We start from the raw sequence: 18938 nt of genomic DNA, 5'->3' as shown, positions 1-18938 counted from the left end.
GTGAATCTATAGTTTTCTTAGTGGTATTAATTAATCTTCATAGCCAAACCCCTGAGCCCCTCTCCCAAGCTGTTTTTAAGAGCCAAGATATGCATTTCAGTAGCTCATGCATATTAAAGCTGGGGCATGAATAGAGGTCTGACTGGGTTTTTCTTCTTTACTTCAACTGCTTGACCCCCCATCCCCACCACACACACACACACACACACACACACACACACACACACACACACAGAAGTTCATCTGTAAACAGTGTGACAGAGAGCTGACAATACTCACAAGGCCTCCTACAATTATTGGAGGGTCCAGTTGCCAGGCAAAGCTGATCTCTGCTGAAGGCCTAAGGTCCACCCCCCCCCCCCCCACCCCCTCCACACACACACACACACACACACACACACACAGGGCTTGCATGGTCTTAGATGCCCTCTGTTTGCTGAGAGAAGATTTAGTTCTTTAAAAAAGACACAGGTAAATAGTATGTACTGGCAAAGCAGAAGTTCATTATCTCTGTATCTCTCTGCTCAAGAACACACGCCACAGTTTCATTTTGTGACCTCAGAATTCATTTTGATGCCCTATAAGTAGTGAAACTTAAGATTTCTCCTTACATTCGTAAATACACATTTCTTAAAACCTGCAAATATTAGCCTTAAAAATTAATACTCAATGAAAACAATCAATAATAGTTTAACCTTTTAAGAATTTTTTTTTCAAGATTTTAGTATTCTTTCCCAGAAAGTCCAGTTTACCAGCAACAAATAAAAGTTCTGCAATCAGCACTCCCTTTGGACACTATGTTACAATGGTGTGGATTTTCAAATGAGTTACACGCATAAAAGCCCAGTTTTACGCACATAAATCCTTTTGAAAATTACCTCCTATGTTGCTATTAAATGGTGATTGACAGACAGAAACAATTATTTCAAATAGTGACAAATGATATACTCGAGCCATAAAAAAAATTTCTCCTTGAAATCATTCATTTAGGGGCGGATTTTAAGAGACCTGCTCGCGTAAATCCGCCCGGATTTACGCGAGCAGGGCCCTGCGTGCCGGTGCGCCTATGTTCAATAGGCCTACCGGCGCGTGCAGAGCCCCGGGACTCGCGTAAGTCCCGGGGTTTTCCGAGGGGGCGTGTCGGGGGCGGGGCCGAGCGGCGCGCCGTTTTCGGGGCAGGACGCGGCGTTTCGGGGGCGGGCCTGGGGGCGTGGTTTTGGCCCGGGGCGGTCTGGGGGTGTGGCTGCGCCCTTCGGAACCGCCCCAGGTCGCGTCCCGGCGCGCTAGCGGCCCGCTGGCGCGCGGAGATTTACTTCTCCCTCTGGGAGGCGTAAATCCCCCAACAAGGTAGGGGGGGGTTTAGACAGGGCCGGGGGGGGTGGGTTAGGTAGAGGAAGGGAGGGGAAGGTGAGGGGAGGGCATTAGCGAATTCCCTCCGAGGCCGCTCCGAGGCCGCTCCGATTTCGGAGCGGCCTCGGAGGGAACGGCGGCAGGCTGCGCGGCTCAACGCGCGCTGGCTACACGGAATAGGCAGCTTTGCGCGCGCCGATCCAGGATTTTAGCGGCTACGCGCGTATCTACTAAAATCCCACGTACTTTTGTTTGCGCCTCATGCGCCTACAAAAGTACGCGAGGGCGCCCTTTTTGTAAATCTACCCCTTAATCTCCCACCTTTCCTAAAAAGCTCAAGGCAGGTTACAACAGAAACAATATACTGTAAAAAAAAATGTCAAAATTAAACCTCAAAATATCCCACAAATAAATCAAATGACAGTAACAGTTGAAATATAATAAAACAAACAGTACAACATAGAACTCCTACAACAGATATTAAAAGATAAAGATTAGACTGTGTTCTAGAAAATGTAGAGGTCCACATTCAGACACAGTCCGGATAGTAAAGTTAACCAGATAAACCTATCCTGCTTACTTTGGAGGCATATTCAGTAGATCAGCCGCACTATTCACTATAGCCGACTTTCTTAAAGTTATCTGGCAAATTATAGGACAACTCTGGTCTCACCAGGCTTAGCCAGCGAAGTCATCCGGCTAACTCTTCATATTGGGTTTAGCCAGTTAACTTAGCTGGCTAACTCTTCTCCCAGTTATGCGTCTAGAATGCCCCTAACTTTTCCAGCTAATTTCTAGCCGCCTAACTTATTAGGCGGCTAGAATTTAGCTGGATATGTGCCAAAATATTCATTTGACCAGCTAACTTCTGAGTTAACCGGCTAAATGTTTTTGAATATGGACCTCATACTCTTTTATATAAAGAAAAGTATTTCAAAACAAATGAGAATTCCTTCTCAAGTGTTGAATAGAAATGAAATATTTTCTGTGAAAGACATCCATTTGTTTTTTGCTGTAGATTTTCAAATGATTACTCTAAATGTACTTTTCCATTAACATTTCACTAACAGAGAGTTGTTGATTGTGAGTTGTTTGCATTCCCTTAGGCGCTACTGCAATTCCTCAAAAAGGTGGTTGCAAATGAAGGGAAGAACAAAATGAGCCTCTGGAACGTGTCCATGATAATTGCCCCAAACCTGTTCATCTGCAAAGGGAAAAGTGCAAATGAGGAAGAGATGAAGGCAGCTGTCTCCACAGCACACATAGTGCGCCTTCTAATACGGTACCAGGATATCCTGTGGACGGTAAGTCCTGCCAACCACACGCTCTGCCATGCTTAACTGAAAATGTGTCATGACAGCCATTGCTGGGGGCTTGTATATCACTCTTTGTGTAAAGAAGCAAGTTGGTGCCGATTCCTGGAACCCACAAACTGCAGTCTTTATTCATTCCTTTCAGCTACAAGTCAAGGCATATATTGCCAATATTGTATGAGGTCCATGCTGCTAACCAACAAAATCTTAGGGTGACTCGACATCAGATGTTCCCAGGTATCAGAGTTGGTACTGATCTTGCAGTGCCCTCAGGATTCTAAGAGACACAAAGTTGGGGAAAGGGAACATGGGAATAAAAGCCGTATAAGAGACTGAGGGATAAGAAACACAACAGGGGTAATATGGAGGAATAACAGTACAGGAATGTAAAAGGACAAGTTCAAGGTATTTAGATTCATTAGGAGGCACATTTCACACATTTCTTTTATTTTTAAGGAATCCAAAACCAAAACAATTGAGTTTTTGCAAAATCACAACCACAGCACAAAACTAAATCCACATGGCATTGGCCCACCAGTATAAAATCAACAGGTTTGCTCATATACTTCGTTGCTTTTTTAAAAATTGTTTTAACTACTTTATGAATTTACTACATTTTTCTGTTGATGCAGGTCCCATCTTTCCTAATTTCCCAAGTGCGAAAAATGAATGAAGCAGCAGTGATCAACAACAAGAAGCAGCTGATGTTTGACAAGAGTGTAAGAAAGTTACTGAGGAGGAAGACTATGGAAAGAGAGAGGCCTGAAAGGAGAGAGGTAAAGCATGAAATAACATTAAATAAGCAATCAAAGAACATCATATTATATTGTTCAAGAGATTGTATGGCATTTTTAAAGATAGGGATCTTTCTATACCTCATGGTTTTGGGGTTGCTCCACAAATTGAGTCTAGTTTCTGAAAGGTTTTGTATCATTTTCTGTCTATGGGAAAATATTTGATAAACTGAGGTTACTTCTTGTACAGTAGTCACTAACATTTGATCAGCCTTTCCTTGTTTATGGGGTTCCCCAAACTGTTCCTTACTAGCAGGCCTCAAGAATCTCAATAGACCCCTGGGTGAAGTCAGAGTAGATTAGGAGTGGTAGTAGAAGATGTAGAGAACTCCCCAGTAAGATATATCAGTAGTTTAACAAAACTCCTGTGCCCACACGGGTTCAGAATTCTTGGGAATTTCTCTGGCTAAAAGAGAGTAACTAGAGTGTAGTCTTTCCAAGGGGAAAGGGCTGCCTGTTCTGCCTCCTATCTTGGGAAGGTGCCAGGCCTTCAGGAATAGGGAGGTCTTGTCTTGGGGACCAAGAATGATTCCTGAGATTTCCTGAGAATCACAGAGAAGGTTCTCAATAAGTGGGGATTTATTCTGTCTAAGACTGATTTTCTGCAGAGGTGGAAGAAAGGAATGTCCTTTGTGAAAGTCAGAGGGAAGGCTACCTAACAGGTAAATGTCCCAAGTGTTGCTGTCTGAGAAAAGCATCAGCCAGAGACTTACCTGCTTTCCTCTATTGGATTTAAGAGAGCCACAGCCAAAGTGCAGGTGCCAGGGAAGTGCCCAAGAAGGGTTTTCCATACTGACCTACTGTCATGGATGTACAGAATTTCTGTTGATTGAGACTGTTTTTTGTTTTTTTTTATGGACTATTTTCTGTATTGAATGTGCACCGACCAGAAGTGTATTATTGCTGTGATATTTTATTATTTTATTTTTTATTTATTTAGCAGTTTTTATATACCGAGGTATAGCAGAAATCGCCTTCACTCCGGTTTACAATTACAACAACCTGTTACATTTAAAGCATTTAACAATAACTGAAACTGGTTCCGAACAACAACTTAAAGCAAATCAATATCTACAGTATAACGAGGTATAAATCCGTGCTCAAATCAAGTAAGGGGAAAATTGCAAATGGGTGAAAATCGGTAAGGTTTCAGTGAGTCAGTGAAATAGTCATTGGAAAGATATTGCATGCCCGAAGTGGAAATGCAATGGGTGTGGTCTGTTGTCTTATCCTATGCCATCTTTGAAAGTCTGGCTGAATAGCCATGTTTTGAGATCTTTTTTAAAAGATTTAGGGGCAGATTTTTAAAAAATACGCGAGCACGAACAAAAGTACGCTGGATTTTATAAGATACGCGCGTAGCCGTGCGTATCTTATAAAATCCGGGGTCGGCGTGCGCAAGGGGGTGCACATTTGTGCAACCTGCGTGCGCCGAGCCCAGCGCGAGCTGCATGTTCCCTCCGAGGCCGCTCCAATTTCGGAGTGGCCTCGGAGGGAACTTTTCTTCGCCCTCTCCCCTCCTTCCCCTCCCTTCCCCCACCTAACCCCCCCCCCCCCCCGGCCCTAACTAAACCCCCCCCCCTTACCTTTGTCGGCAAAGTTACGCCTGCTGAAAGCAGGCGTAACTTTGCGCGCGTCGCCGGCAGCCCCGCTCCGTCCTCCAGTCCCGGGGGCTGGTCCGGCGGCCTCGACCACGCCCCCGGGCCGGCGCCATGCCCCCGGGCCCACCCCCGAAACGCCAGGGCATGCCCCCAAAACGCCGCATCGTTTCGGGAACGCCCCCGGACACGCCCCCTCCCTCCCCTTTTCGAAAGCCCCGGGACTTACGCGCGTCCCGGGGCTTTACGCGCGCTGGCGGCCTATGCAAAATAGGCGCGCCGGCTCGTGAGGGCCCTGAGCGTGTAAATCCGGAAGGATTTAAGTGCGTGGGCCTTTTAAAATCCGCCCCTTAATGTTTTCTTGTGAGCTCAGTTGTTGAGGTTAAAGAGTTCCATAATTTCGGGCCAATGATGGAGATGGCTCTGTTTCTTGTGGATGACAGTTTGGCTAGCGGTAGTGATGGCACATCCAGATGTAGTTTATTTGTTGACCTAGTCGTACGTAGTGACCTGTGTATATGTATGACATTGTCCAGGGCTGTGTTGTCTGCTTTATTAATTGCATTGTGTAGAATTGTAAGAACTTTGAATTCTATTCTTTTTTCTACCGGTAGCCAGTGTAGATTGTTGAGCTTGGGGGTGATGTGGTCTGATTTCTTTTTACCAGTCAGGACTCTGGCAGCGGCATTCTAAAGTAATTGAAGTGGTTTTAACGCCGTTTTAGGTAGTCCTATCAAGAGAGATTTGCAGTAGTCAAGGCTGGTGAAAATGAGGGCTTGTAAAACGGTTCTGAATTCATGATTTCCTGGCGTGTAGCCAGATGGACTCAGTACGAATGGGCTATCCCATTCGTACTGAGTCCATCTGTCTACACTAAGGAAAAGAAGATTACCAGGTAAGTAATCTAAACATTATATGTATTCTTTTTTGATTATACATGTTCTATTTTAGTTCAGTTCAGGTCTTGCTACAACATTTCAATAGGGTTTAGGTTTGGATTTTATTTGGCCAATCCAAAACATGAAATATCTCCTCCTTCAGCCATTCTGTAATAGATTTACTTGGTACGAGATCCACTTTTAGCTCAAATTCAGCTTATGAATGGATGGTTTGACATTATTCTCTAGATTTTTGTAATATAAAGCAGAATTCATGGTTCTATTAATGAAAATTACAATTAAGAATAACAGACCAAAATACCTCTATTATTTCCACATATTTTTGAAGTGACATCAATAATTGTTGAATGTGGTAAATGACCTCATATTGGCAATTTTTTCATGGCTTTGTGACATGTAGCAAAACCTTAATAAGAGTGAATATGCTGGATAGCAAGTAGTTTTGTTTCACTACCACTCAAATATATAATCATCGGTCATTTATATTTTTATGTGTCTGCGCACCTTTGTGAAATTTTTAAATACTTTTACAATTTTTTCTGATAATAATATAATCCCAGCTACTTAGCTTGTAACATTGAAGAAACTGCCCAACTCTGTGCCATGAGGTTTTTTTCTGCCCAACATGGTCCGTGTTTCGGTTTGCACCTTCTTCATAGGGTCATGATATTTTTTGTTCAGCGATGGTTCCGTGCTCCGGTAATATCTTTTCTTAATGCAAAAATATTATTTGCTAATTTTAACAGCTTGAAAATAATAAAAGTGAATATGATATTTGCAAACGTTTGAAACTTTCCCAGTTGAATCACTACCACTTATTTTGAAAAGGTATTAAAGCCCAAAATGTTGATTGCCTCATTAAGCCTTCAATTCCATGGTTGAACAAATATTCTGATCCTACTATCCTCTCAGGTTGTGATTGGTGGAATCCTTTAAGTAACTGTCTGAGCATTTGAAAATTCTCAGATAAAGTAATTCACTTTTACAAAGCAGGGGAAGGCTATAAAAAATCTCTAAACACTTCCAACTAGCAATTTCAATGGTCAGAAACATTATTAAGAAATGAAAATTACAGTATCTTTTGTGGTGGTCAAACAGTTAAGAACATAAGAACATAAGAAATTGCCATGCTGGGTCAGACCAAGGGTCCATCAAGCCCAGCATCCTGTTTCCAACAGAGGCCAAACCAGGACACAAGAACCTGGCAATTACCCAAACACCTAGAAGATCCCATGCTACTGATGCAATTCATAGCAGTGGCTATTCCCTAAGTAAACTTGATTAATAGCAGTTAATGGACTTCTCTTCCAAGAACTTATCCAAACCTTTTTTGAACCCAGCTACACTAACTGCACTAACCACATCCTCTGGCAACAAATTCCAGAGATTTATTGTGCGTTGAGTGAAAAAGAATTTTCTCCGATTAGTCTTAAATGTGCTACTTGCTAACTTCATGGAATGCCCCCTAGTCCTTCTATTATTCGAAAGTGTAAATAACCGAGTCACATCTACTCGTTCAAGACCTCTCATGATCTTAAAGACCTCTATGATATCCCCCCTCAGCCGTCTCTTCTCCAAGCTGAAAAGCCCTAACCTCTTCAGCCTTTCCTCATAGGGGAGCTGTTCCATCCTCTTTATCATTTTGGTTACCCTTCTCTGTACCTTCTCCATTGCAACTATATCTTTTTTGAGATATGGCGACCATTTCATTTCATTTCATTTTCATTTCATCGGTTCAAACACGTTGTTCCAAGAAGTTTCAGGCTCATCAAGATTTTGTATTGCATACTTTAGATGATGTGATAAAGTCATAGAAAATGTTTCATTTTGACTACTTTCCCATGCAGATTATTGTTATGTAAACAACTGTGCAATGTGGATTTGTGGACAACTACTCCAGTATCAGCTAAACTTTCAGTAGGTTGTTTGCAGTGACCTGTTAGTTCTGTTTTGCAAATCTGATCAGTTTTCAGGCAATTCTATTAAAAAAAAATTTTGGCTTCCAGCTCTTGCCTTGATTTCAACAGTTTCATGTAACTGTCCTTTCTTAATAAATGTTTCTGTCAGCTACAATTGCTAGCTAGAAGTAATTAGAGATTTTTTTTATAGCCTTTTCCTTCTTTGTAAGAGTGAATTATCTTCATTTTCAAATATTCAGACAGCTGCTTAGAGGAGTCCATGTTTGAAGTAGACAAAACAACAATCACAATCTGAAAGATTATCCTCCTCTCTCCCCCTCCCCCCACAGAGGCACTTTTTGTATGCAAATTCTTGAAGCTATCAGGAAGATACATCATGGCTGCAGGGGGAGCAGTGCATGACCAGTCTGGCTCCCATGGAATCCAAAGTGGCTCTCCCACCTGGAAGCTATATTGCTGGCTGTGTAGTCTTTGATTTGGAGCCTACATCACTCCAGGATCTGGTGTATGCAGAAGCAGGCCACCCGGGGAGACTCCCCCAGTTATTGACAGTATCTGCGCACGTAGCATGGTGTCATAGTCCATTTTCACCTGTCTGTGATCCATATGCAAGGCCATTATAGAATCTTATTAAAAAAATAGGAATGCACTTTTTTTGAAGCATACAATGTAATTGATATTGTTTTTAACATTTTATGTGGTTTTTAAAATGAAACAATAGGAAAAAACCCACAAAATTGTTTTATTTTCTATCATTTTTAGTGTTTACTGTTCATAAATTACATGCACTATTTGTAGATAGTGTGTACTGTTTTCTAAACCTAAAAAAAAAAATTTTAAAAACCTGAGTGACACAATTTAAGATGGTAACCTCCCCCCACCAATTAAATAAAATGACATTTTTTTGGCCTGCACACACCTACTAAGGAGTATAATCCTTGTAAAAGAGATTATTTTAAATGTTTTCTAACCCAAATGCTACAATATTCGGGGTGGGTAACAACATTACTAGCATAAAAGCAAGTATTCACATACACAATCTATAAAAACAAGCAACAGCAATGAGACTTGATAGAACAGAGATCTTATGATGGTGCGATCCGATAATGTTGCACCCATCAGCCGCAGATGCCTGCAGCCTCTCTCTCACCTCTTTTCTGCCTTTCTCCATTCCAGTTGGCAAGATGGCTACCTCCGCTTACACTTCGACCGCTCCAGCGTCCCCGAACCAACAAGGACGATTGCGTTCTCCATTTTCCTTCTGGGATCACCTAGGGCATGCACGTGCACTGGCCATCCTTTTACATACGTCATGGTGGGAACCTCAGGGGTGTCCCCTCCGCATGACATCATTACCTCTGGGTATTTAAACTCTAAACTCCATTCCAGCTACGAGTTAGCAAGGATTCGTTCCTGCTGATTTTGCTCAGATTACAGACACCTTCGCTCTGTACTCTGGACGGCCCAGGTACCCTCTCCTCAGGGGCCTTGCTATGTTCCTGTTTTACCCTTCGGGGTCAGCTTGTTCCATATTGGATGCTCTTGGTACCAGCTCCTCAGGGGCCTTGCCTTGTCCTGGGCCTCAGCTCTGTACATTTATCAAGCATTACTCCACCTTAACTGCTCCACTCACTGCCATGACTAGAAAAGGTGCTAACCCTTCTAAATGGTCTCCTGAGGCCATGGCAGCCTTCCAGACTCTCAAAGCGGCCTTCTAAAACAAAAACTTTTCTTTGCCATCCTGATCCGTATCACCCATTCATCGTTGAAGTCGACGCCTCCAATGTCAGCATGGGAGCCCTGTTAAGCCAGTACAGCGATACCAACACCCTTCATTCATGCTCATTCTTCTCTTGACATTTTTCTCCAGCTGAAAGAAATTATGGAATTGGAGATAAAAAGTTGTTAGCTATTAAACTGGCCTTTGAGGAGTGGCGTCCATGGTTGGAAGGGGCCCAAGACCAAATAACAGTGTAAACAGATCACAAAAATCTGGCATATCTACGGCATTCGCAGCGACTTAACCATCGGCAAGTCAGGTGGTCATTGTTCTTTAACCGATTCGATTTTCTGCTCAAATACAGTCCTGTGGAGAAGAATGTCCAGGCGGATGCCCTCTCACATTCCTTTCTATTAGAAGATGTGCCTGATGAACCTCGCCACAACATCAGCCCTGAGAAGGTAGTCTTGACCGCCACCCATGTGGTGCCAGCCGGTAAGACTGTGGTGGCTCGAGGTATGTGGAAAAAGCTATTAAGGTGGGCACGTGATTCTCAATTGGCCGGTCACCCAGGCCAAGCCCGCACACTAGTCATGCTTCAGCGCTTCTCTTGGTGGCCTACGATGAAGGCAGATGTACAAGCTTACGTAGCCTCATGTGCTACCTGTGCGAGGCAGAAACCTCCGGCCGGACATCCCTGGTGTCTCCTTCACCCCTTACCAGTGCCTGAAGAACCTTGGACCATATTGCAACCGACTTCATGGTAGACTTACCACCTTCCAATGGGAATAACACGATTTGGGTAACTGTCGATCGCTTCTTGTAGATGGCCCACTTAGTGGCCCTACCAGGGTTAAGGTCAGCTGTGAAACTAGCCAAATTGTTCGTGAAACACATCTTCTGCCTTCAAGGCATGCCAAGGCACATCCTGTCAGATAGGGGCATGCAGTTCACTGCTAAATTCTGGAAGACACTGTGTCAGAAACTTGACATCTTGTTGGATCTAACCTCGGCCTATCACCCGCAATCCATCGGACACTCAAGCAATTTCTACATCTAGGGGGCGGGGCCAGCTGTGGATCATCATCTGCGTCTCCCTTGCAAGGAGAGCACCGTGGTAGGCCATGTTTTGGGCCTTTGGGGCCGAAGTGGAGGGACTCCCACGGCTGGCCCAGGCCGGGAGGTGAGTGGAGGTCCTGGGGCACGGCCCGGGACCGTAACAGTTTGAGATGATGAAGCAATTTTAACTTGAAAAAAAATATTGTACTACTGACTGTGTGTTTCATTGTTAGCCATGGATCAAGCAAGATACTAAGATTGCGAGTTCTCTGTGAAAAGTAAATATCAGATCCATTATGTGTGAGAACTGGAGGATTCAGGTAAAAGGCAGGCTGGCCAAGAGAGATAACTTCAGTGTTTTTAACACTGAAAGAAAGATTGTTTTGAAAAAACCATTCCTGAAATGGTGGATAAAGAATGAGAAAAGAATTGGTTAGTGTTATGCCAGGTAGATTGCATTGGAAAAGAAAACTGAATATCATCAGCATAAAGCTTGTATGACATACCAAGCTGTCCTAGAATTCAACATAATGAGGTTAGATAAATGTTAAAAAGTACAGAGGACAGTGCAGAACCTTGTGAAAAACTGGATTTTATGGAATGCCAGGAAGAACTAAATGGATTGATTTTAATTTGATATGTTCAATTAGCCAGACAAATCTTAAAAAGTGCTACTTATCCGGCTCTTAGATAGCCGGAAAAGTCTTCAAATGCTAGTTATCCGATCTTACTTATCTGGCTAAGTAGCACTTTTCTTTTACTTATCCAGCCATCTTACTTAGCCGGATAAGTTTTTAACAGTGCTACATAGCCGGATAAGTAACATATAAGATATAGTATCCTGCTAAGTAGTGGCTTTGCCGTTGCTTAACCAGATAAATCATAACTTATCCGGCATTGTTTAAAATGCATGCTGTGTATCTTTTAAGATACGCAAACATGTTGTTGGGTAGATTTATGTGTATTTTATAAAGTGTGCAAGCATTTATGCGCACAATATAAAATACACGTGGATGTGTGCACCCATGTGCATGTCCTTGCTGATTTTAAAGTTACCATTCCTATGTGCATTTATGTACATAAAACCTATTGACAATTCAATATCATATTGCTGCAATTTTCAAAAGCCCATTTACATGTGTATAGAGCATTTACATGCATAAAACCCAGTTTTAAATCTCTAAATCCTTTTGAAAATTACCCTCTCTGAGGATAGCTGCAGGCCCACAACAAAGTGTTGGTGAGCTGGGTCTCTGCTGTATTATGATTCTGAAATGATTTGTTTTTCCCTAAGAGAGGAAAGGGGTTGCTCATAAACCAGACAAAAATGTCTCTTGTCCTCTAGGGTTCTGGCTTTTTGTGGGACAGGGGCTGGAAATATTCTTGTAAGTAAGGAGTTTTGTTTTTAGTGACTGGAGGTTGGCTTGTGTTTTTGGGAAACCTTTCTGTTCATCTGTGCAACAATCAGCCTGAGGGACTCAATGATAACATGACAGAAATGTTTAGAGGAATAAGTGCCATTCCAATGCCACAATTTAAGAAGAAAACCATTGAGCTATCCTTCTAGTGTTCACTCGTACAGACAGCAGGGTTGAAGCCCACATGAAGGGAGAGGCATGGAACTGAGTTTCAAACTCAAACCTGGGGGAACCTTGCCAGCTACTATAAGCGCAAACCTAAAAGTCCAGGATGGTACAAATAAGACCCAATGGAAAAGTCAAGGGAACACACAACTGTATTTAAATGCATCCATAATGTATAACTGAAGCAACAAGAAAGAAATGTACAGAGTTCCAAACTATTTCTGTGGAAGACGTGATTCAGTAAAGTTTTATGATGGAAGACCAGAAAGAGCCCTGACTATTTATTGGCACATCACAGACACAGGCATGTTCACTGCTTCCCTCCGCCCCCATAGAAAATCCATCCATACCAGGGAGCACACGAGTCGGACTCAGCCTCAGCATTGACATGAACCCTTCATCCCTTGGAGACCCAGGATGAGCTTACGCATGTATTACCTTTCGTCTGAAAACTTAATACAGAAGAAATGAATGGTTCTAATTTGTTTTTCAATCTGTGATCTGAAAAAACAAATCATGGATTGGCTAAATATTCTGGTGGCACTTTTGAGCAAGATCGCCATATCGAAATGGACATGTTTAGATTAAAGTGCTATAAATCATGTTGGATATAAAAATGAAAGAGGCAGCAAGATTTGATATAATAAGATGATGAAAATTAAATACCACTAAACATAAGCCATAGGGAAGATTGTGTTGAGTTGAAGCTTTTGACAAACAAGTTGTCTTGAACTTTCAGGATCGCTGATAGGAGCATCGCACATAAAACAATTTTTTATGAAAGGATGCTTGAAATAATTAGACAACTTTAATTATTGAAACAATATAATAGATGGTTCCTGTTCATGTAATAATGATTATTGACAATCAAATTTAAATTTTAAAGACTGCAGTTTGAAGTAATTGATATATTAAGAAGGTGGAAAGTATGGTTTTAATGGGTGGGTATCCCCTGAAGATGACAACCATGCATCATTGAAACTAGGTTCCTAGTAGGGATATATTTTGCAATGTTAGGTGTGTTTTTATTGTACATGATCATGTTAGATATATTATTGTAATAAATGGTTAAAATCATGTATGAATTTATGGTACCATTTATTTATGAATGTAAATATTCTATTGCCCATTGCTAGATGAAAAAGCCTTTGCTTTTCTTTGCATATGGTTTACTTGTACATGCTGAGTTTTGAAATCCTTCTTTTTGATTTTGAAAGCTTCATAAGCATGTGCATATGTTAATACAGTATTTCAATAGAATTTCAAATGTTTGTAAGGAGAACTGATTTATTTTTGTTTAGCTGTTCCAGATGCTGTAAGAGTAGGTCAGCTTGCAATAGAATGGATGGCTTAATCTACTGGCACAAGGAAACAGTCTTTCTTCTCTGGTTCAAATGGGAATGAAGTTGACAGTGACGAAAGAACATTAACAGCTGATGGATGTTTGGTAGCTTATATGAAAGGAGTTGTAGTTTAGATTCCAGTGAACAAGTGTTCACAGCTCAGACTACGATCAAGTGTAATAATCCATACCTTGGTTCAGACTTTCAACAGAGGCCAAAGATTGAATGAGAAATAAAAGCTGAATGTTATTTTTTCATCCCTTCAAGTAGTCCCTCAGGTGCTAAAAGAAAATGATGAGGGAAAGCCGTACAGTTTAGTAGAAGACGTTACTTTCTAGTAAAGTAAATCTGGTACCTGTCATGAGCTTTACAATTTCACCACAAAATGACTTCTATGTTGGCCGCCTAATGAAGAGGGAGGCAACTAAACCACTAGCATTCCATAATCATGGATTAATGAAGTTCTTACAACAGTCGATCAAAGATTCTGCCCTTAGCGTTAGAGAGAGCAGGGATTGCAATTCAGGACGTGCTGCTCATTGCAGGATAGAGTGAGGCCACACACGGATTTCTGGGAGCTCACTCACCAATAAGGACAGAGTTAAATTAAATTAAATAAAAATAGAGATGCCCAAACCTCATCCCATCCTGTTTCTGCAAATATTCAGCTCTAATTTTGTTCAGGTACGCAATGAGCTTTGGCCTGTTTTTCTTTAAAAACCAAGATTCTGATTTATGCCAATATTTTTGTGAAGGGGACGGGAAGGGGACCTGCCACTTTCATCCTGTTCTTTAGACAGCCAGCTCATTTGTTATCTGGGTGTTCACTTGCAGGGACATTGTTTCCTCATAACAACCCAGCCTCACCTAACCCATTCTTCAACTGTTCTAGATTGGGGAGCAGGCACCAGGGGGTCTCCTAGAACCCTGTATCCAGCACACTAGGGGACACTGTTTTTATTTATTACTTTCATTTATATTCTGCCTTTCCTGTAACATCCAAGGCAGATCACAACATTGGAATAAAATCTAACAGGTCAGTATTAAAATGCATACGGTGCAAACGTAGCAACAACTAAATAGCTAATAAATCTATGACACTGTACAATCTTTAACATTCCATGACTGTCACAAATCATCCCAAACTAACCCTAACTATTATTTAGCCATGATCAGAAATCAAGCAGAAAAACAGCCCTTCATCATCCAACCTAAAACCTCAAAGAAAAGCCCTGGTAAACAGCTGTAGTTGAATTAAGGTCCAACTGATCTTCTTTTGGTAGTGTTCCATGATACTGTACAACTGATCTTCTGTTGGTAGTGTTCCATGATACTGTACAACTGATCTTCTTTTGGTAGTGTTCCATGATACTGTACAACTGATCTTCTGTTGGTAGTGTTCCATGATACTGTACAACTGATCTTCTTTTGGTAGTGTTCCATGATACTGTACAACTGATCTTCTGTTGGTAGTGTTCCATGATACTGTACAACAGTGGAGAAAGTCCAAGTCCTCATCAGGTTTAACCTCAGAAACAGATGGGACATGGAAAAGTTCTTCTTGAGAGGATTTCAAGTTCCTTTTTAGGGACGTATCACAGTACATTTTCATGAAAGTATGTTGGAGCTTCACCTTAAAAGCTATTACCAGCTGCTGCACAATGACTGGGACTATCCCCGCCCCCAGCCAAGGGCTGTGAACACTGCCTTTGCAGTATCCCCAGCCCAGGGAGCAAAAAAAAAAAAACCTGACCCAGAAATCAAACCCAAGTCCTTTGGTCTTATTCCCCTTCATGCAGATATTCTATCAGTCTTATCTTTTCAATGATTGTGGAAACCCTTAAATGAATATGCAAGCCTTAGAATATTCAAGCCAAAAGCATTTTGAAGTGAGAGAATATGGAGACTGGAGATGAGCTCAGGAATTATTTGGTGTTAGTTTGACTCAATGTGTTTTGTTTTTTTTGTTTGTTTTAAATGTGAACTGTTATGCATGCATTTAACTGTAATCTGCCTAAAACAACTGATGTTAAAACCTTTTTTGGTTCAAATAATCTAAACTGTTCGTGCACCCCCTACGTGGAACGTAAAACCAAATAGTTTCTATGTGCTACATTAGTTTTGCTGAACTGAAGTCTGTCACTTTTTCTCTTATCCCAGCAGTCTGATGTACCCGAGGGAGTGATAAGAGTTTATGCTCCTCTGCACTCAAAGTTTTCCATGGCAATCCAGCTAAACAGTCGGACAAAAGCCAAAGACATCCTGGCACGGTTTCATTGTGAAAACAGGTTGGAGAACCTTTTTTTTTTTTTTTCCAAATTATTTTTTTCCCCCGCATCCGTCACATTTTCATGTCTTAGTTTATTGTTACTTTTCTTCTTCTTATCAACGCAATCTTTGATCTCCACTTCCTCAGACGGCATGCCTGGGCAGCTCTAGGAATCCTTGCTGACACAAGGGCTGAAGGAACATCTCCAACTATTGACTGGCAGGGGCCACTGTGGTTGCAGCAACCACTTTTACCTTTCACCACAGGGCCTGCCCAGCCCCAGATGGAGGAACCTGAGTCTGGATCACCCATTACATAACTGCACATTGCTGCAGCCTGAGCTGTAGTGCTGGTCCATCAGTTCCTGAAGTGTGTTTCACAACAATTGCATTTTACTTGTATACCAGCCATGATAAGTTATCTTAAATCATAATAAAAATATATACCAAGTTCTACAAAACATGGTGTAGAAATGAAGCAATTTTGCATGAAGATAGTGAAAAACAAATTGTCGCCCATGGCTGTTGAGAGCAGAACAGGGGTTTTGCCGATTATTCCTCATATATGTTTTACTTTCTAAATATATCAGGGCTACTTGGGACACACAGACGACAGAAGCCAATCACAATGTTTCTCCTCATCCTTGTGCCAGTCAGGGCATTTGATTTTGGCTTATGATGGTTCTATTGCTTTCTAATGGTTTGGGGCAGTTTTCTGGGACCCTCACAATGGCAGCATGAGACAGCAGATTGGGCAACACTGGAACAGGAAGGGACTGTTAGGGAGCGAGCCAGTGGGATGTTGGTCATGGCAGAACTAGAGAGCAGAGAAGGCATTGGGGCTTATGGGCAAATGAGAACTCTAGTCTTAGTCCCTGACCTGGGCAGTGCGGAATGTTGTGCTGATGAGCAGGAAACATGGCACTCTAGTAGGAAGCAAAGTCAAGACAGCAACCTGCAGAAAATTCCATAGAACCTAATATATTGTGCTGAAGGTGATGCTGCAGGGAGTCTCTCTAATTCTCCCCTTGCCTTCCCACAAGACCAGTAATAGCCAGGGCCAGCACTAGCACTTTTACTGCCCTGTGCTTACAGGTACCCCCCCCCCCCCCCCCCCCTGTTTTTATAACATAGACTTGTTGTTTTCCAAATAATCAATACACAATAGAAACTGTCAGTCTCATGCTCTGTCCCAGATCTCCTTTCCCCACCTAAAAAAAAGTCCTGCTCCCTCCAGAGATTCACATTTTCAAAACTGACATACCCCCTGAACATAGCTTACCATATTCGCAGGTCTAAAATACCTAAATTGAACAGAAGTGATCCCCAGGTGCTCTTGCCCTATCTACCAGTACCTAAAAATGGCACTGGTTGGGCTCCTTAGCTGGTAACATTTTCTTGTACAGAAAAACATATACTGCTGTGGCGCTATCCAGAAAACCCTACAAAAAATGACACTTGGAACCCATAAGATTGTGTTAGTAAACTCTGGAATTTGTTGCCAGAGGATGTGGTTAGTGCAGTTAGTATAGCTGTGTTTAAAAAAGGATTGGATATGTTCTTGGAGGAGAAGTCCATTACCTGCTATTAAGTTCACTTAGAGAATAGCCACTGCCATTAGCAATGGTAACATGGAATAGACTTAGTTTTTGGGTACTTGCCAGGTTCTTATGGCCTGGATTGGCCACTGTTGGAAACAGGATGCTGGGCTTGATGGACCCTTGGTCTGACCCAGTATGGCATGTTCTTATGTTCTTATGAGTTTGGATCTCAGAAAGCCTTGAGTAAACTAAATGACAATAATGATATTAATAAATGATATAGTAAGTATTCCATACCAAAACAATACTGTCAACACTCAAACTAGAACAGCCCTAGCTATGAAAAGGCAACAATGCAAATATTACATCAAGCCCTAAAATATCAATACCGCTCCTATTAGGAAATCACGATAAACCAATCTGCTATAAATCCCTATGTAGGAACAACATGCTGTTGGGAGCACGGAGGCGCGGTCCTATCTCTAGGGGAGTTGTGAGCCCTTGGATCACAGCGTGGCTTCCATTCACAGATACACAACCCAGGATGGCAGGCTGCCATTCAAACACCCACACACAAACACACCCTGCGCAGGCTGACACAGGACACTGGCACAGCACTGCTTCCATTCCTCCTCTTACCGGGCTCCCTGAGTTGCCCAGAACCTCTGCTGCTGCTCCTGCTGTTTTTCTCCTTCAGGCTGTCCCGTGCAACTCAAGCGCTTCCGGTGGGTCCCTGGCCTGAAAGCATTAAGCAATTAGGCTTCCCCCAAGTCCCCATGAGACGCAGCCCCTGCCGCTATCATTCATCAGCTGTGGGGTGGGCCAGTGCAGAATAGGAACTAGATGAAAAAAAAAAAAAAAGATGCTCAGAGGTTTCCATGTCTCCATTAGTTGCAGCAGGGAGCGATCAGGGAAAGCTGCAGGGGAGGAGGTCTACAGCTTCTGCTCCGCTCAGCACTACACCAGCTCACACCCCTTCACCCCGGGGGTGTGCTGCCCCCAGGATGCACCATGCAAATGCATGGTGCATCCACCCAATTGTGCCAGGCCTGGTAATAGGCTCACCATGCTAGCAGGAATACAAGAAAATTAAAGGCAGTAACAGTCATCAATTTTCCTGTTCCATCAGCACTAAGGGTCTAGGAAAACGATACCAGGGATGCGCAGAGGGAAAAAATGTTTCAGTTTGTTGATTTGTTCTGTGGGAACCTCAATTCATTCCATTAGTTTCAGAACAAAATAATATATATATATATTCATTAGTTTGTTACATCATTTTACATTGAAGTCAAGAAAGAAAGCCCCATAGCTTCACTGTAAAAGAAATAAATGGGCTGAGGCCCAGACCTCTCATGAGGTTCAGCCAAGGCATAGTCCTGGTCTGAGGCCTGGAACTGGACCCAGCCTTAATTCCAGGGCTCAGTCTGAGGTAGGTTCTGATTGCCAAGGCACAAGCCTAGGCCATACGACAAAAATCAAGATCAAGAAAGAAGATGCCAGAAGGCCTGCTTCTGGACCTAGTCCTCAGGTCGAAGCCTAGCCTATGTCCAG

At 42.4% G+C, this 18938-nt stretch overlaps 1 protein-coding gene across 6 annotated transcripts in view; it reads left to right on the top strand.

Moving 5' to 3' along the window:
• The window catches only part of ARHGAP28 (Rho GTPase activating protein 28), a 547343-nt gene that overhangs the window by 518284 nt on the left and 10121 nt on the right, over positions 1–18938 (top strand). For all 6 annotated transcript variants that reach the window (XM_029591030.1, XM_029591029.1, XM_029591034.1 and 3 more), the window contains 3 exons: positions 2457–2654; positions 3296–3439; positions 15739–15866. In XM_029591030.1, the coding sequence (XP_029446890.1) occupies positions 2457–2654; positions 3296–3439; positions 15739–15866 (470 nt within the window). The remainder of the gene's footprint in view (positions 1–2456; positions 2655–3295; positions 3440–15738; positions 15867–18938) is intronic.

Source organism: Rhinatrema bivittatum, chromosome 2 (assembly GCF_901001135.1).
Source record: "Rhinatrema bivittatum chromosome 2, aRhiBiv1.1, whole genome shotgun sequence".
NCBI classification, from domain to species: domain Eukaryota; kingdom Metazoa; phylum Chordata; class Amphibia; order Gymnophiona; family Rhinatrematidae; genus Rhinatrema; species Rhinatrema bivittatum.
Note: the sequence above shows the minus strand (reverse complement) of the source record. Positions and strands in the feature narration are given on the sequence as shown.